This window comes from Etheostoma cragini, chromosome 9, assembly GCF_013103735.1.
Source record: "Etheostoma cragini isolate CJK2018 chromosome 9, CSU_Ecrag_1.0, whole genome shotgun sequence".
Taxonomy (NCBI): domain Eukaryota; kingdom Metazoa; phylum Chordata; class Actinopteri; order Perciformes; family Percidae; genus Etheostoma; species Etheostoma cragini.
In genome coordinates, this window is record NC_048415.1 from 6195133 (window position 1) to 6215615 (window position 20483).

The following is a 20483-nucleotide window of genomic DNA, read 5'->3' on the forward strand; positions in this document are numbered from 1 at the left end:
AAGATAACATACCACACATGTGTAGTAGTTGTGCATACATGAAACGTGTTGTACAATATGTACTCAAATATATACACTGTATACATTATATTATATGATATATGTTATATAAATATGTATAATATTGTAACACCAGCTGTAGTGTGTGCCTGTACCAATCTGGCCCTGTTCAAATCAGAAGTCAAAATGTACCTTTTTAGAACTGCTTTTAATTTTGATTGATGTGTGGATTTTATTGTGTGGTTTTTCCTTTTAAAAACTCTGTAAAGTGTTCTTAAATGTTGCCAAAAAAGCTCGAAATATATCAAATGCATCATCGTTGTTATTATTATTATTACCACACATATTTTACTTGCAATGCGACTCAGCTCTAGCTTCTAACATGAATCTTGAATGAACTGTTATAAAGACAGTTGAAACCACACAGGGCTTTCCTTTTGGGATGTATTGTTCCCTTGAGGAGAAAGTGAACAACAGCAAACACAGGTCATTGCAATCATTAGGAAAGTGATGCAAGAACTTATTACGTTTTTTAAGTCATTTTCTGCACCTGTGCCAGCTTTTAAATGTATTATTCACACTCTTTTTTTGTTGAATAAGTTATTAGAGGCAAGAATGGTGCCCCCTCCTCTATTTATACACTAGTTTATTCATTTTTCATGTGTTGATTCATGTGTTAAAGTCATTTCATGCACATGAGCCATGTTCAACGGCAGTAAATCAAAACCGAACTCTGCATAGTACAGCAGTACAGACCTGCCTGTTTCCTTCCATTGCACACACTTTTCATTCAATTGAAATTCTTGTTTGGTAACTTCACCGCCTTTAGGTAACTCTGCAGATATAATTGTACATGCCCCAACTTTATTTTATTAAATTATGGTCATTGGCTGCCTGAATGATTATAATTATTTGAGCACACTAAAAATGTGCCAGCCCCACATTGCAGAGGACATATGGCACATGAAGTGCTTATGGATTTTTTCATCCATCCACGACAGTCATCCAAGTGTTTAATTAGCGTCCTTTAACGGACCTTTAGAAGACATGGACCAACATTAACCTAAGGTAAAAGCTAAAAAAAAGAAGAAAAAAACAAACACGCTTCAGCATGAGGCAATTGTAAACCAAATGTAGATAAAACATAAGAAAGCCTGTGGTGCTCCTGTTTCTCTGATGTTGTTTCCCATAGCAACAGATACAAAGGATGCTGAAGCATGAGAACAGCAGTGCTAGTGTCAAACACATTTGATTAGTGATGTCAATTCCTAATCTAACATTAAAATGGAATTCATGTAACAAATTACATGAATAGTCTAAAAAGAGACAGCAAAGCAAGATGACAGCGTGCAGGTGGCACAAGTCAGATAATGAGAAAAAAAAAACGAAACTGAAACTTTATTTAGTAGCCTAGCTGCTTCTCCTAGTGCCCAGGCGTTAAGCTAAGCTAACTAAGATGTTTATTCTGGCTGTATTTTGTCAGTTAACAGGTTCCCAGATGTGGCATTGATCTTCTTGTTCATCTTCAGCTAAGAAGGTGAACATGTCCCAAAATGATGAAATATATTTTTAACAAAGCTCATTTTTGGATAGTTTCTTTTTAAACTCTCATTCTAGTCATGAAATACAAACGTTTGGGTGGCCAGCTCTATTTGACTCAGCAGCAGTAGAGTAGGCCTATGTGCGGATATGCATTTCCTGCTTAATAATCGATTGGATGTGTAACTCTAACCTTCCCCCCCCCCCCCCCCCCCCCCCCCCCCCCCCCCACTAACACAGAACGTTTAGGGAACGTTAGTTTTTGGTTCTCTAAAAGTTGTTCGAAACAAACCAAAAACTAACGTTTAGGGAACGTTCCCTCCGGGTTATAAATTCTGTAAACTTTAAGAAAACCAACCAACTGTAACGTTCTCCAGCGGAAACGTTCCCGTTTGGTTGTTTTTTTTGGTTGTTCTGAGTTTTTGAAGTAGCATAAAGGTTTTCAGTCACTTGATTTAGATTCACTCCAAAATGATTGGTCTTATAAAATCTAAGTCAAATCAACAGCATTTAAACAGTTTAGGATGGTGCACACATGCACCATCCTATAAGATATCCCGCCCATAAGCGTCACTGATTCAAACTGCAGCCGAGGCAGAGAGAGGGGAGAGAGGAAGGAGAGAGCCGCTCCGATCACACACGTTCACACACATTCACACGCTCCGGAGCAGAGGCAGAGAGAGGAACACCCAGTCACAGCGAGTGAGAGGTCGGGGATCCGTCAGTGGTTTTTCACTTGCATGAACACAACCGTAGACCCCCCCAGGATCTAAAGATGTGGACAGAAGTCGGGAAGCTTGTGCTATTACATGTGTTACTCATGGAGCTCCGTTGCGCTAAAGGTAAGCAGACACTTGTCTCACAGCAAGGAGGTGATCACAAACGGACAAGCCTTGTCTCTCAATACAGTCCGCGTCTTCCTAAATGTTGAGCTAAAATGCCTTTCAGAGACTTTAGACATCTGTGTTCATGCGACGTGGCTCACACCTGGATCACTTTGTCCGCGCAGTGAATGCGACCAATGGTGTCACGGGGTGACAATATACACGGAAGAAAAGATCGACACAACCAAACACGTGTACAGATGCAGTAGGCTGGTGCTATTGCGAGTAAAGACTGCCCGTGGCCATGGTCTACGTCTGGTGTTTGTTAAGCTGCAACCAAAGCACGCTTACATATATATTGCCTTGCATCTTTGTGTTAAAGTGCCAGCAGGACACTGGTGGGTAGACAGTCACCTTCGCACCAAAGCCTATTGACACTCTCAAGCAAGCCCATCACAAGCGTTGTATTACTAGAAAAGTGTAAATCATGTTCTGGGAATGTTGTATTGAAGAGAAACACACTACCGTTGTTTTTTGAGGGGCCTACCCACATTAGCCTACTGGAAGATTTGGAGCAATTGTAGCTCTACACTTTACAGCCCACAATAGACTACTAAGCACTAAACTAATTACCTGCTTTATTGCAGTAAAGGTATCCTATGTAATCTCTTTAGGCTATTATGAAAAGTGGAGATGCAATGTACTAGTTGACCTAACAGCCATGTAAACAGTCAGTAGTCAAGGCTGGTCTTGACTTACACAGACTGTTTTCAATACAAGTTTTCAATTACCCCACCATGTATCTATTGTTCTAAATCAGGGGTCTTCAACGTCTTGAAGACCCCTGATTTAGCCCAAGGACCCTTAGCTGAAATACAAGATGAGTAGGGACCCCATACAATATATACAATTGAGTTGCATGTTAAATTGGGCAGATTGGATGAAAAGAAATGGATGTTAATCTTGCATCATGTTTTAATCATCAGTTAAACATCTGGAAGGGACAAATCATTTTAACTTTTGAAAACACATTTTTACATAATTTGGGGGCCCCCTTGCACTAACTGTAAGGACTCCCCTGTTGAAGGTCACTGTTCTAAATAGAATTAAAATCACTTCATTGCATTTTCATTGTTATTTTGGAATCTCGTTCTGTTAATCTGACATCCACATTCATTCAACATTCCCATTCTGATCACTAAACGAACCGAAGAAGTGACAACTTGTTTTGTTTCTATGACAACGCAGGAACTACTACGGAGTCGGAGTGTGAAACCGGGCAGTTTCAGTGCAAGAACGGACGGTGCATCCCGACCCTGTGGAGATGTGATGATGATGATGATTGCTCAGACAGCAGCGACGAGGAGAACTGCCGTAAGTAGCCCAAAGTCTGTTACCTTGGTGGATAAACACAGTGATGCCCTTGCTTGTCGTCCCATGGACCTTGAATAAAACCTGCTTGTACAGTATGTATGTTATAAACAGGACCCCCAAACATTTTTAACGTGAAGGATCTATATATTTATTTGGCACACATTCGGCACCGTGATAATGATACTGCCTTCAGCTATTTGAAATGAGCGGGTACGTAACTGGGTAAAAGTATATGCTGTGGATAGCTGATTAAATCAACATTGGAACTTATGATTGAAGGAAGGTATACTGGGAATAAGCTGCTTATCATTTTGCTCTGGGCCCCTCTGGATTCTCCCTTTCAGTTGTTAGTCGGCAGACGTCAGTGCAGGAACTGCTGATCCTGGATTATTCAGCTCACATGGCTACAGGAATTTTACTAATTTCTTAATAATTTCACTTCCTTAGAAAACCTCTGATACAGGGAGAGATGTGGCCGCTCTGGTTCAGAGCAGGGCCATTTTATACCATTATTATAACTATTATTTTTTATTATTGTTAGTCTTACAATGCTGTGACTCTAGAATTAATGTCAGTCTTGTTATTAGCTCACCCTGCTTTACTGTCTCAAAATGGTCTGGATACATAATGGCTTCACAGATGGTGTCCTATCTAAAACAGTATAAACAAATTGCAGCGTTATGTGTCACGATAACTCACTGCTGAGTAGCGCAACATGCTCTAAAGCAAATGCTGTGCCCCTCAGATATGACTGATCATAAATTGGCTGCTTTTTTTGTTCTCAAGGGTGCCTCTGCTTTATGGGCAGGAGTGGTTTGTAATCAGTTTCAAATCCAGAATTACATAAATGATATCGGGCAATCAAATATTGTTTATTGTCCTTCCAAGAATGTGTGAAAAAAAAAAAGAAGACCCGTAGTAGCAATTCCGGTTTATCTGACTCTGTTCTGTTCAGGAAATTGCTTGGACAACCAGCCGAGTGATCATCGCTTATGCATTTGTCATGGTACTAATTGCTTGAGTGGTTGTATTAGCGGCCAATTGATTCATTGCTTATCTTGGGGACCAGCAAGCCAAACCCATGATTCTCTCATCTCGCACGCCCACCATGATGGTGGCCGCTGAATGTCTTGGGAATTCCCTGGATGAATGCCGTGACATTTACAAGCACGTCTCATTCACTGCAGAGACTGATGGGGATTATTGGATATTTAGCGGGCAATACTCAATGGAAGTGGAATTAGATTTTAATTAGCTCTCCTTAGTTCTAACAGGTGTGGTATGTGGAGACTTGCTCAAAGAGAATGTGAAAATGGTACTTAAGCCATAAAGTAACAGACTGTTCTGTTAGCTGAGCCACTTTGTCTGTGGCAGAAATGTCTTCTCACCTCACTCTTTTGCTTGCTACATTTCCTCTAAGTTTCAAATGGGGTTATGCTTTCCTCTTTGGCTCTTCCGACAATCTCTCAATCTCTTCCCTAGCTCAGTCTCTACCTTTATCTACTTTTTACCTCTTGCTGTGCCTCATTCCCCCTTTTGCTACCTTCATCCTTTGCTCCTGCTTCTTCCTACCCACCTCACACTCACTATTCTTTGAGTGCTTCAGCCCCTCTGCCTGTGTTGAAAGTTGGGTGCTTCTTTCTAAAAAAACTGGCTCACTTCCCCACTAAAGGGGGCTTTCCTCACCCTTTCTTAAATCTCCTGTTGGCACCTTGGCAGTGCGAGTGCCATAGAAGCTATGCCCACCCGTCTTACGCCCACAAAGAGCATCAGCTGACAGGTTGGTTGAAATTAAATCCAATAGCATGATTCTGGTTGCCGGAGTGATGCTCAGTGGCTGGCAGCTTGCCAGCTCTTAGAACAGGTGCCAGCACTGCCACTGTGCCCCCTCCCCAAAACCCCAAATCCCCAGCAGAGCTCAGCGGAAAGGAGGAAGCGGTTTAGGAGGTGAGGGCGGACCAGAAAAGATGGGATAGATTAGGGCTGGGCGATCCGGAGAAAAATTAAATATCACAATATTTCTGACAAAATACCTCTGTTGATACCGCAACAATATTCTAGTGTTGACTATTGTTGCTTTCACAATTTCTTTTTTACAGAATGAGATTTTTGATAAATAATCATCAGTAATGTGGATATAATGACTAAGTGGGTAAAGGAAAATAATAGAACAGTTACAGTCTGATACGTTCAGAAAATGACATCACTGTACTGTAATATAGCCTTTAAAACCAGGAATAAGACTTATTCCATATTATAATACTACAATATCCAAAATCTAAGATATCTGGTCTCTAATCACAATATTAAAATAATACCAATATATTGCCCAGTTCTAGGATAGATTTGATTGAGAGGAACAGAAAAGTGTAGGGCCAAGCTCATAAGGAAAGGGGAGAATTATTGGAGAAGGAGATATGACATACACATAAAGAAAATAAGGTTAGCCTAGCAAAGCCAACAAGTTTTGCTTCACTAATGGTTGTGTCGCAAAGCTAAATGGGCTTGGAACAGCTGTCATTTAAAGTAGGCTGTACATAAAATGTATGACATTGCTTTCATTTGCTAAGCATCCTCCTAACACCTGATTGGATGGCTGTAACACTCACTTGGCTGTCATTGGTCTTTGCTTCTGACTGTTCAAAATTAATATACACAATGTCTATAATGCAAAAGCTGTCAATTGTCTCCAAATAGGGCTAGAACTCAAATCTATATCAAAATAAATTGTTATATTTACCCTTTTTTATAATGATACATTTCATGCTAACATTTCTCGCGGCGTGTGTGTAGCGTGCAGGTTGTCAGCTGTGTGTCTGCTTGGTATTCTCTCTGACGACCAATTAAACTTGCTGGTCCTCATCAGTATAGTTTCATGTGTCATGTAACTCTCCACAAGCAGAAAAAAGACAAGCTTAAAATGCAACTCGCTGGCTAGTTAGTAAGTTTTTAGGACTAACAAGTTAAGTTAATTAGCAGTTAAGAAATAGATTGTATAGCCTATTTACATATAAACAATTTTTTTTTTTTTATACCTGTCACAACCGGGCCAGGCATAACCGTTTGCTTGTGTTTGGATGACGCATATTACCGTGCGCCTTTTTAGTCAGTAGTCATTTCACCGATCTAGTTCTCTGTTCACACGCACAAGTCTCACAGTGCAGGGATTAACCCTATAGCATTCTCCCCCTAGCAGCTATATTACAATAAGTCTTGGCAGATTTGGTTGTCTTTTGTGCCTTCGTCTCTCATTCTTTTCTCTCTTCTTCCTCCTGCTCCTCTCCTCCTCCATTCTTAACATGCCTCTTGGTAGTTTTTGCTCTTGTTGCCCTGGGAGACAGTCAAGTGGTGGTCGTGGGGCTTTTGTGCATGCATGTGCTTTCTTTGTTGTGAACACAACACTCCTGCATACATGTCCACATACATGTATGCATACACATGGTAACTCTCTATCGCTGCACGACTCTGTATGACCTATATTTTGGTTGCAGAATATACAGAAAAAAGGCCTTATCATTTTTACAGCGGATTTAAGTGGATTTAAACATGCCTAATCCAAAGTGCCACTGCAAAATCATCTCATATCTGAACCTCATGTTAGCTTTCAATTGTTCTCTCTCTCTTTCTCTCATATCGCTGTACAGTCTAATCCTCCAAACGGCCTTGGTCACACTGCACTGTAAAAACACTGTGCAAGAATTATATATTAGCAAACATAGAACCCAGAAATCAGTCGTGGTGATTGGTGGTGCAACTGTTTGTCATTTAATCATTGAGTTGATTGAGGTAAGACATTAATCCAACAGAAAATGCCAAATATTGGCTGGTTACATCTTCACAAATGTAGGGATTTGTTGCTTTTCTTTGTTTTACATTATAGTTTTTTGAATATTTGTCAGCGTTTGATTGCTGGTACGAAGCAATAGGAAGATTGTGAGGGGCATTACATTGTGTGAGTATTTTGACACTTTAAAAAAAGGAGCAATCAATTGGCCAATAATAAAAATATGAGTTATTCGCAGTGGCTGGAAATGATATACACAGAGCTAAAATACATGTTAAGTTTTACGATGGGAACAAATTCTGAATCCTAACCCCTCAATGAACTCTGAAACCCTACTGTTCACAACAGTTACACACAAGGGGATGGAAAGAGAATACATAAGGGTGGGAAGAAAGTTATTTTTGAGCTTAGTGTACCCATGTGTGTGTATGTGTGTTTGGGTGTACCAGCAGGACAATGAGTCTGAGCAGGTCTGAGAAGGGGAGCGTCTCCTCTGCAGCTTCCCATAGAGGAGACATCACAACACATTTCACGCCGTGTGTGTGTGTCTGTGTGTGTGTGTGTGTGGAGACTACAGAGAAGCGCTTCAGGCATTAAAGGCATTGTACTGATAGGCTCATAGAAACACATTTTGGTCACCTGCTGACACACATAACACATATACACACTGCTCGCCGTAGCAAAGCTGGGGTCAGACTGTTAATGGGAGTATGAGGACAAAGAGACCAGTAGCTTAATCAATTGCACACACAGACTGGGCTGACCTGAGGGTTTCAACACACCATGATCATATTTATACTCGGTAATGCTTTCTGAGCATTTGTATTTCTATTCTGCTGTGTCTAACTCCTTCAAACACACATACACGCATATATCTATTAACAATCATACACACAAGCACATAGCATTTCCACACATCATTTGCTTTTCTCTATTGGACTAAGGACATAGTGTTGTGTGTGCATGCGCGTGCATATATATGTGAGGAGTGTACACAGATGCTGTGCTATGGTCTCCAGAGAAAGAAACCCACTGCTGTGCTCCGTGACTACCGAGGCACTGTGGGACTTGTGTGTGCCTGTGCAAGCAAGTATGTCTGTGGGTTTCATCTGGCCAACTTTGTGTGCAGAGAGAAAGCATTTTTACAAACACATGACAAAACACATATCACTGAAGAAAAGAAATGACTAAAGTTCGTAAAACTGTAAAAACAGTATCAAAAATAAAAACTGGCAGGGACGAGCTCTAGCTGACCCAGTAAGAGCATGCGCCCCATGTAGGCTGGGTCCTTTGCTGTGTGCCATCCACCATCTCTCTCGCACCTTTCCTGTCTATCAACTGTCACTCTGAAATAGAGGGGGAAAAAAATCATAAAAAAAAAAAACTGTATATAAAAAATGTTTTATATATATATATATATATATATATATATATATATATATATATATACACACACACACAGTCTATCTTCACATTAATGCAACAATCTACACACCAATACATTAAAACAAGATGTTTTATTAATCATTATTAATAAAACATCAGGCTTCTTATTTTTTTTTTTTTAAATCTAGTCCCCTCTGTTCCTTTGTTGACACATTACAGGGTAAGACTGCCACCTGGCCCCTCATCCCTAAAAACAGTGCAGTCCATAATGTATTCCCTGACTGAAGATTGAATTTTAAAGATATTCAAGTGGACACATGCACCATTTCCAGCCTGACGGGTGACAAGCCCAAAATATGGTAGGGCACCACCTTTTGTCAGACACTGTATCATGCTGTACAAGCTAACAATACCTGGTGTGCTGAATATTTGTTGGGTGCAGCGGTGCAAAACAGCAGCAAGGTAATTTTAGCTGAGGTCAGTGCTTGCAGGAGGTGTTTGCTCTCTCTCACTAAATGGCCATCTATGTGGTCATCTCTCTCACTCATTTTTGCCCACTTTCTACCTCTTCCCTTTTTGTCTCCCACTTTCTGCATTTGTTACTCCTCTCTGTCGTTGCCCAAACCTTTTGGAGTAATGGCTTTGTATTGAAATGAAGGCAAGGGTTTAAAATGCTGCAAAGCTACAAGGAGAAAGCAGACACTGTGAGAGTGTTAGAGAGACAAAGTGAGACTGTCACTGCACTGTCCATCTGCATACTTCTAATCCAATTAGTGAGTGTCTCAGTGGGTGAGATTCTGCACTGTGAGGGATGTGTGTGTGTGTGTGTGTGTGTGTTGTCAGAGAAAGCATAGAGGAAGAACTAGTGAGGTTGCCTCTGCCCGAGGACCCATTTCTCTTTTTTTGTGTATGTTGATCCATTAATACAAAAACACCGTTGCATCGTCCTCTCTCTCTCTCTCTCTCTCTCTCTCGCTCTCTCTCTCTCTCTTAGTTCGTCTCCCCTCATTGCTTTTTTCAAAATAAGGGCATTTTTTCACAACAAGCTTTTCTTAAAACTCAACTACTGGTTATTTATGGGGGAAACTAGTAAGCATCTAATCAGGAAGGCAATAGTGTTTATAGCTTAAATATTGAGTTAATGCGTAGGTTTGGGATGGTGACCTTGAGGGAAGGTTTAAAGTCATTGCGCAACAGTTTAAAAGTATCTTGGAACACAATGTATTTTTCCAAAAAATATTCCAATGTACCAGTCATTAGTTGTTAAGCTGGAATGATGCCAAGTTTTCTTTTTTGCTGATAGCAGAAATTACAGCTTACATCAACGGAGAGTAACACCTCAAATAATACTAACTAAGACCTGCGTGAATGTGTAATGTGAGAGGAACCCACAGGGAATTATGACCAAACTGTGGAGTCCCCTTCAGCTTTAAGGTGCCCTTCAGCTTGTTTTAGCTCATTATTTGGGCTTTTATTTCTGCAACTTTACGGTTACAGTTTTGGCTCATGCTCACTGCTCTCGACTTCGTCATTTGCAGACACAGCAGGCAGCTGTTGTCAGTTATAGACCCACTTTACGCTACCTTCTCAGCACAAAAAGGCAGACCGACAAGGTCGGCAACTAGCTAGTGAATGTGGGGGAGCATTTAGTTGCTATAGAGCCCTCAGGACTTGGTGGAGACCAAAATCAGAGCTATCGGGCATACATTTATCAGGTGGCCAGAAACTCTACTCCATGTCTGCTGGACATGTAAAGCCCAATTGTTTGCCAACGTATTTGCTATATAAACTTTATAAAGTGATAATATTTCATTGTTGGGTTTAAAAAGAAAACTTAAAAAACAAAAAAAATATTTGAGCAACTGAATATCACATGTTCACATCCACATTTTTCCAAAAAGTGCAGCTGACATCCAAATATAGTCCTGGTGTCACAGGCAGTCAAGGTGTTCTTTAAAAAAAGTTAAAGCCTTTACTTTCAACTGAGAAACAAGGTGGCTGACCCTGAACATAATTGAGAGTGAGATTTATTGCTTTAAATAACTGTGTCTAGCCTGATGAACGATAGAGAAAAGTAATAGAAGGTTAAAGATTATTCAAGGTGAAACACACGGGGGACAGAGAGGGAAGGAGCGAGTTAGTTGGAGTAAGTTTGTGAGAGGTGTCCTACTGGGAAAGACTTTGTTCTGCTAAAGAATAAAGGAGGAGGATGCTGATAGCCTGAAAAGTGATACTCCTCTCTTTATTGAAGTAGTTTGTTAATTCTTGTTCTTTCTCTCCTGCTCTCTCTCTCTCTGTCTCTCTCCCATTCTGTAAACAGTACCCTACTCCCTTCTGTATGTTCTGTCAGAATTAGCTCATCAGTTTTTAACCGATTACCTTGTGTTGTTTGTCTGCTATGCTCTGCTGCAAAGTCACTTATTAAGTCCGATAACACTCCAATCCTAATTCCCCGCTGTTTGTTTGTTTATTTGTGTGTGTGTGTGTGTGTGTGTGTCTCTTTGTGCTTGTGTTGTTGCACTGTTGTTACCCCCACACCCCCCACCCAACACAGCCGTGTCTGACAGGGTATCGTGGCATTAATCCCCAGCTCAGATTAACTGAATATCTTCATGTGCCTCCATTTTATTATTTACATTTGCTGTAATCCTGTTTTTCACCTTGCGCTCCGTCGCCTGGTATGTCTAAGTCAGGGAGCGGCGTATGAAACGACAACTAAGAATGCTGATGAGTAAAACATGGCTGCTAATACCAGTCTGCTGGGCTGACACCGCGATAGGGCCCCTGAGTGCTGCATGTCAAAAGTTTTCATGAAAAGTTGTACATGGAAGTTACAAGGTGGAGAAAAGAGAGTTGCGTGTGAATCCCTTTAATGATGATGTTGCCTCATTTTCTCTTATTCCAATTGCTATTGCTCTGTTTTTGTCCACTTTCACTTCTTACTTTATACTCTGCTTTTTCTCTTCATTTGTCTTTGATTTGCTTGTTTTGTCAACATTTATTTTGCTCTGTTGCTCTCAATTGTACTCCTCTTGTATTGTCTAGCTTTTCTCTTCCCCCTCATCTCAGTCTTTGTCCTCGGCTAAAGAACCAACTGCTGGTTTGTTCAGTTTGATTCATTACATCCGACCCTGCTCTGCTGTCTCTTGTCAAATAAAATTTTCCGCCCCCAACGTGGAGGTGAAGCAGGAAATCCGTTTAGTAAAAGTGGGATTTAAGGTTCTGGCAAATTTGGTCCGTGTACCTGTGTGTTTGTGCACATTGGTAAGAATTTGTGTCTTTTTGTTTTGTTTGTTTTCAGATGGGTGAAACTCTATTTTATGGCCCAGCTCTTGCTGAGAGAAGGCAGATGGAAAGAGGCTTTAAGGGGACAAAAAAGGGAAAAATGTCTCACAAAGTGTGTATCAACTTGGATATCCCACTATTATCATCTGCATCATTAGGCAGAAAACACTATCTGATGCAGATGCTAAAAGTTTTAATAATTAAAACTGAGCAGTTTAAGGTTGATAAGCCAAAACTAAAATGCAGAGCTTTTAGTCTTCTAAATGCATTAGTTACAGACAGTTAAGTAGTGTATGTATTAGCTATCATAGTGAAAATAAAGAAGTCGTTCCCAATCACGTCATGTTTGGATTGTCAAAGTGAGAAGCTTTTTGGCCTTTTTGTCAACAAAGTTAAACGGCTATTTAAACGTGATTTAATTTCTTTCCATCACCCTTTTGCTATTGCAATTTTGCATCAACAAATTGTAGCAATCTCCAATAGCTTTTGAGGCTAATGTTAGATACATTCGAAGTTTGTACGTGTACAAATACCAAAGCACATGGTCAGTGGTAGAAGGTGCCTGGAAGATTGGAACTTTTTTTAATTAATCTAAACCGGCAGAACTGACCTGGCTCCTGCATATGCATCAGTTGAAGTCTTGGGAGTTATGCTAAATCATTTTGTCAATGAATTAACTAGTTGACTGTCAAAAATTGAATCTTTGACAATTGTGATAACAAATTCATTCTTAACACTTATTAACCACACACAAATACCAAATATTTGTTTTTTACAGCTTCTGAAATTGGAGGATTTTCTGCTTTTTTGCTTTTTAAAGTAAAAATCATTGGGGTATATATATATACATGTCATAGTCACTGTCTTTTAAAGAAATATTTTGATAGTTTAGGCTCGACTTTAAGTGACCTAAGATCTTTAATCACTTAATCGAGGACATAATCTGAAGAAAAAGGAACTTGAGTATTAGACATTTTAGAACATTGAGTTAACATGCTCAAGACATTTTTATGTATTTCTCTCTAATGTTTCTCCCTGTCCTACACCGTTTAGTCTTTATTTTACACTTTCTCGCTCTATTGCTCTTGTCCCCTTTCCCCCAGCTGGCGTTTGAATGACGATTTTGATGTAGATTACACACACACACACACACACACACACAAATCCCACACACACACATACACAAAACGTAATTCCATCATACATGTGCCTTGCCAGCTGCTAAGCTTGGGAACGAGTCTTTTACCTTGAGGGGATTTTCCTTGTCATTCGTTGCAGGATTTTGGAGGGGGGGGGGGGGGGGCACTTTTTGATGATACAGCTAGTGCTCAGTAATACCTGTTATCAGAAAAAAGGCTGGTGTGACACACATTCTCACACACAGAGCCTATGTTTTGGAGATAGATGTAATAATGTATTTACATAATGCTAATGTAACACTTTTACCTGCAGAGGGCTTTATTCCTTACTACACACACTGACACTGTCAACATGATGGGGCTGGGGCTGGGAAATAAAGGGTGAGGAAATAGTAAAGGAATCAAAGGTTAGGACCACATTTTGCACTGCTGTTTTAACCCTTGTGTTGTCCTCCCATCAAAATGATGACAGTTAACCCTTTTGTTGATGCTTTTTAATAGATGTTTTTAACATTTTATAACGTTTTGTCCCTTTTGTAACACTATGTAACACTAATTTATTAACTTTAGTTTTAGAGTTATTTTTGGAATTTAGGGTCAATAAACCATATATAGGAAATGATACCTAATGTTTGAGTTAGAGAAGCAGAAATTAAGAATTATTTAGACTAAAATTAAAGGAATGTAGGTTGATGGATAATCATAGACTGGGATATGTCAACTTTTACTCAATACTATTTCAAAACCCCTTCAATTTTTTTTCTCCAAATGCTATACAATTGAATAAGACACCCCAAATGTAATGAAAGTAGAGATTTGTACTTGCCAAAGAGCGTTGTTTGGAATCAATCATGTTATTTTGGGTAATTAAAAAGAACATTGATGGAAAACGGACAACATGAGGGTTAAGGAGAAATAAATGAAACCCCTTCTGTTCTGATTATCCTCTAAAACTTCTGATTAAAACGTGCTTCTCCAAAGGATTACTGGAAGTGTGTTAGAAGTAAAAAGCTGATGCGCTGTAGTGGTTGGAACAGCAACAGGAGTCCCTCAGGATGCATTCACATTCAAAACGTACTTCAGCTATTTTGGATGTTTGCTGCTTTGCAAAGCTTTCACCTCTCAGTTTAAAGATGCAACGTTGCGTGGATGAGCCAAATATAGAGAGATTCTGGTGGGAGGAATGAGATTCTATCTGCCGTGCTTGTTACCGTGGCGAAGGAGAGGCCTTTTTTCTCATCAGATCTCCTTTCCTGCTCGGTCCTCTTCCTCCATCCTTGCCTCTTCGAGGTCTCTTTTCTGGCTTTCTTCTTTGCTGGCGTGTGTTCACAGGGTCTTTAACCAATGAAGACCTTCTCTCTCTTTGGCTTCCACCCCCACACTCTATTATGTGTCGTTGCAGTAGCGCTTGAATGTTTGGAAGCAGGGTGACACCTTCTCAATGGGGCCTGAGAGGCCCTCTGTCGCGCACACACACTTGAAAAGATGCAATGGCAATTGTGTGTGTGTGTGTGTGTGTGTGTGTGTGTGTGTGTGTGTGTGTGTGTGTGTGTGTGTGTGTGTGTGTGTGTGTGTGTGTGTGTGTGTGTGTGTGTGTGTGTGTGTGTGTGTGTGTGTGTGTGTGTGTGTGTGTGTGTGTGTGTGTGTGTGTGTGTGTGTGTGTGTGTGTGTGTGTGGTTAATATTATCTGTTATGTTCTCTTTGCAGGAAATATCACACACATGTTCCTTCTCATTTATACAGCTGTATCTGTATTTAACATTAACACATAATATTTAAGAGATGTCCTGAAGCCTTTTTGTTTCTATGCTCATGTTGCTTGTGGTGTTTTGTTTTGCATCAGGTCTCTGAGGTTTACTGTCATTACATGAAGCAGCAAATGATTGGCTTTAACATGATACACTGGGCTTTAGCAGGAAGAAGAGAGGATAGTGCTACACACACACACACGCACACACACACTCTTGAAAAAATGCATTGGCAATTCGTTTTGTGTGTGTGTGTGTGTGTGTGTGTGTTTGTGTGTGTGTGTGTGTGTGAGTATAATTAGCAGTGCTGTGACCTTGCATGCAACATCTGCATTATCTGTTATGTTCAATGCTCTTTGCAAGAATTATTACATTTATATACATTTTCTTTCTTCTTTTACACAGACCTTTGAATTTTCATAAGCTTTTTAAAGCTGTGTCTACATGTAAACACATTTATGTTACATATAATTGTCCATGAGAAAAAGGATGTACTGAAGCCTTTTTGTTTGTATGCTCATGTTGCTTTTGGTGTTTGTTTGCAATGGACAGGTCTCCATGGTTTAAGATGATTAAATGAATACACACACACACACACACACACACACACACACACACACACACACAAACACACATACACTTTAGCATATTCTTGGCTGCTGTAGCAGGTTGAAGAATGAATACCGTGACATTTTCTTTGATGTAGCCTACTCATAACTGAATAACCAGCTTTATACAAAAGAACTGTAGCTTTTGTTTGGTTTCACAAAGTTTCTCCATGTTGCTCAAAGGCATATTATATCATAGCCTATGCTGTGCTCTCGCTTAGAGACTTTGGGCCCTGTCTTTCACCCGGAGCAGCGTGGCGCAAACTCTGACACAAGTGTCTTGTGTAATCAGCTCCATTATTTTCTTGGCATTATCTTTTAGTTTTGCTATATTATGTGGCATCGCAATTCATTTCCCCTTTCTAATGTGTTGTCTGTTTCCTGAGCTTCTGATCTGTAGTAGTCAGTAATTGTGTGGCTAAAATAATAAATAATATAATTGTATTTGCCCATTGTAAACTAGGTAGATTCGATTTTTGGTAAGATAATATTACTAAAAATACTTGCTGGGTGAAGCAGTGACTGTCGGACCATAAAGGCAACCAAAATTGTGAGATGATTTGTTCAGCCAGAAAGACTAGTCAAGGGGTGAATCCCCGGCTGCCGTGTCCCATCTGCAAGTATTCATGCCTTGTTGCCCATGAATTTCCACTTTGCTATGCCCGCTGCGCTCAGGTGCAACTACCACTAAATCCCCAAACTATATGTTAAAAGCCCCGCAAGTAAAAATCTAAAGTAAATCACGCAATTTCATGTACCTTCCAAAACTGGGGAGTCTAAAGTCTTTGATGTGGGCCTATTTGGCCTCCAAGGTGACACGTCGGAGATATTCAAGACTTACACAGTACTTTGACACTTGGGTTTCAACAGACATGCTTAACCTTTGCTTTCTCTGCTATAAAAACTGTTCCATTAGAAATTCCACCCCTAAGTATCTCAAAAAATTGAAATGATGAGCTTCATGCTTTTATAAACTAATGACTTAAAAGGTGATTTAAAAAGAGTAAAATAGTTTGGTAGTATCTTTTTCTCAAACGCCGAGCTTACAGAAATTTTTTTTGTTCCAAACTAGAAATATACAGAATGCTGCTTCTAGAATTATGTTAAATGGCACTTGCAAACCAGACCCTATTCCAAACACACACACACACACACACACACACACACACACACACACACACACACACACACACACACACACAAACACACACTTACTTCCTTTATTGGCTTTATTCCACCTCTTTTAGCCAACACAATGTGGCCTAGGTCCAGTTTTCTGTGGGTGATGATGCCTTTAGGAATCATCAGACAGCTTTATAAACCTTGGCACTATCAGGATGTAGTTGGTTTTGATTTGTCACTTTACATTGCACATTTTGGCTACTTCCTACAGTAACGCTTGATTCAAAGGGTGACACCCCGGTGCTCACCTGGTGTGGGTATTAGACGCTGCTGATCAGCCGACTATACTACATGGTCTCCCCCATATAACTCCTAATTTCCACCGGTTGCGAAACAGCTGCGGATCCGCTCCGGAATGGCGGCGGAGTCATTAGGTTTCTATTAAAGTCAATAAGTGTATTTTCACTGACTGTGGAACTGCTGCGTTCCGACTCCGTCCCAGCTGCGTCCCAGATACGCAGAGCTTCTATTTTTAACGGATGCCAGAGAGCTCCGCAGCAAGTCAGCACACGACAGATAGTGAGGGACTGGAAGTCAAGCACAGAAACAATATAAAACATCAAGTTAATTTTCAAAATAAAATAAACTGTGCTCACGGTGGATCATATTTCCCTGTACTACAGAACACAGTACAGTTTTTTCCCCTTTACTCCTCTGGATGGAAACAAACCGTTGTTTTGGGGGTTCTATTCTACATGAATTTGCGAGATCTCGTGGGTCCTCGAGACTTCCCCTGTCAGTGATGGCCGCAGCCATTCCGCAACAAATCCGGACCTGGTGGTTGTTGATGGACGGCGGAGCACGAAGCCGACATGCAGCGGAGCCGATCTGCAGCCGTTCTGTAACCTGTGGAAATTAGAAGTAAGACTTCAGTTCATGATTTTACACCTTAAATGTAATTTGAGGACTCTGACAACAGATTGTGTCTTTTTGTCAGAGTGGTCCACCCCTACTCCCAAAAAACCAAAGTGAAAGGTTTTTTTGTGGGCAAAGACACTATCCTCTTTATTTGAGAAAAAGTATTGATCCCCCGGCTTTGAAAGAAAGTGGTGAGTAAAGGCGAGTCACAATCAAAGCAGGCAGCCCTTTGTTCTCCTAAGATGACCAAGTGTCTTTTCCACAGTGCTCAAGGGCTTTCTTTTCACTTGAGCGGCTACTTGAACAGGTGGCTGTGTGTAATTGTTTGACAGAAGTACAGATAGAACATGAGGGCGACAGAAGAGATTACAGATTATGACATTTGATCCTGCAAAGAAATTGTATTAATCGATACCAATAGAGTTCTTTCATGCCATAGGAAGTCCAACACAATTACTGTCCATTTAATCTTTGTGTTGTCCTCGGGTCAAACTGTTTTATTTAATCTTAAAGAATTTGAATTGTTTTTTTGTAAGGGTTTCAAAACAGTATCTGGACATGTACCCATCTATGATCCACTCAACATCCTCTGATCTTTACTATAAGTCAAAATTATTCATAATTTTTGCCGTGTTAACTAAAAACTTACAAATAATTGTAAAACCTATTGATAAACCAGCTCAGGTTTAAAAAAACAACAACGCCAAAAGCATAGAAAAAGTGACCAAAAAAACAGAAAAAACAACGTAAAAACGCACTAAAAAAATCAATTTTGACGTGGAGGTGCAAGTTCCTGGTTAACGGGAAGACAAATCCTCCTTACAATGTGATTCGGCACCACCTAATTTCTCTCTTTCAAGTTTTATTCTTGTCCTCAGACATAACTCTACAGGAGTTCAAATCCTACAGTAAGTGCCGAATAATTGTAATTATTTTACAGTTTGTACTGCCACTGAAGGGCTGAGCGAGGGAAAGACAGTGCCAGGTGGCCTTCTGTAATTAAGACCCCTTAAAGTTTGCCTGATTACGTCTGTTCACTTCTAGCTCCTTCTGAAAGTCATGAATTTTGAAATGGCACAAGGTCTTCCTATAAAGAAAGCTTCAACCTCATTTACCCATAATTTAATTTGTTAGATGCCATTACATGATGCCTTCCCCTTTAAAGACAGGGTTGGTCAATATTTCCAATATACACTTTTTCTATATTGTTTCAAATAAATAATTTATGGGCTCTGAAAAAGATCGGTTGGGGGCGGGGGGGAAGGGGGGATGTTAGACGGAGCCCCGAGGAGATGCTTTTCAACATTACCAACCCTGCTTTTAAGGATGTTTTTGCGATGTTAAGAAACATCGAGAGGGTGATTGTGTCTATTTGGCCATCTGAACACAAGTTTGTTTTTTCCCAAACTTCAAAGACACTTGAAATGTTTTCATCTGAGCACACTAAAGACATACTGATCCATTTCTAATCAAGACACTCTTGCACCAGTTAAAGAACCCAGAGGTTTTTTGTTGATGTTTTTTTACTTGCCGAACTTAAAAGTTTGAGTTGATTTAAAAATGAAGTTGAGCGAGGTAAGTATAACAAGAGAATAACATGGAGGAAAAAAAGCAAGAGAATATAAGCAGCAGTTTTGCAGATAAAATGGATTCAGTCTCCTTTAATATGTGTTTGGGGGATTGAAGAGATGGTGAATGAGTGTGGAGGGAGGAGACATCTATATAGCAGCTCAAGAAGATGGACTTGTCCATCAAAATGAATGTGCCCGATAGTTACTGATAAATCTTTTTGCAAGCTTTTCTTTCTCTGGGAACCAAACACAATCAATACAAGTGCAGCTCATCATACTTAAAGGTCCCCATTTTATCCTCATTTTCAGATTGATATCTATATTTTGCTCTTCTCCTAGAAAAGGTTTTAAAATGGCCCATGGTAACCGTCTTCAAATGGATTGATTTATCTGACCAGCACTCCAAAACCCTGATATATTTAATAGACAGTGATAGGAAACACCTTTTGATAAGGTGAAAAACAATATTCTCTGTAATGTTTTAAATAGAAATTTACATTTTAATAAAAGTTGATTGTCAAAATGGAACCCCTTTTCACTCAAATGGTAATTTAATTCAGAACTAGTTCTGTCAGTTATTACGCACATTACAAATACATGTACATACTGCATGTTTTGTATGTGTAAGGTGTTTTTGTCATTTGGCAATGTTCTGCAATTTTTATTGGCGGAGCCTGTTGGCCGACGGCAGTCATTTCTGATCTCAGGTCACTTGGCAAAATCACAACATGCTGCTTTACTAACAGCCACTTTTATTTGTCACCTGTCTGTTCCAATGTTTTCTTCTGTTGCACTCCCTGTGTAATGCTTTGTTTGCTAGAGGTAAATAATGCAAACACGGGTGAGATCTATAAGTTGCTAATGCAAAAAGCAATAGCAGAAAACCACATGGTGTGCATGTGCATGTTTTGTAAGTCTGTGCTGTTGATCCTAATTCACAACATTAGCACCAAGTCTCCTGAGAATCTATGATGATCAAAGTTAGCAACCCCCGGCTAATTGATTTCAATGAAGGCCACATTAATACTTCACTTGGTAAATGACATCAACCTGCAGACGGCGGTGCTTGGTGGAGGCGGATGGGGGGGGTACAGTCAAAGTTTTTTTTAATGAGATCAGTGCTTTCCTTCCTGTTTTCCCAGATGGTCACAGTAGTGTGTGTGTGTGTGTGTGTGTGTGTGTGTG

At 40.0% G+C, this 20483-nt stretch overlaps 1 protein-coding gene across 4 annotated transcripts in view; it reads left to right on the top strand.

Moving 5' to 3' along the window:
* The first annotated feature begins 2117 nt into the window (after positions 1-2117).
* Positions 2118-20483, top strand: part of lrp8 (low density lipoprotein receptor-related protein 8, apolipoprotein e receptor) — a 176839-nt gene continuing 158473 nt past the window's right edge. For 3 of the 4 annotated variants that reach the window (XM_034881052.1, XM_034881053.1, XM_034881050.1), the window contains exons 1-2: positions 2119-2381; positions 3612-3737. In XM_034881052.1, coding sequence (XP_034736943.1) covers positions 2315-2381; positions 3612-3737 — 193 coding nt within the window. In that variant the 5' untranslated portion in view covers positions 2119-2314. Of the gene's footprint in view, positions 2382-3611; positions 3738-20483 lie in introns of all 4 variants that reach the window. The other variant, XM_034881051.1, reaches the window with a different exon arrangement.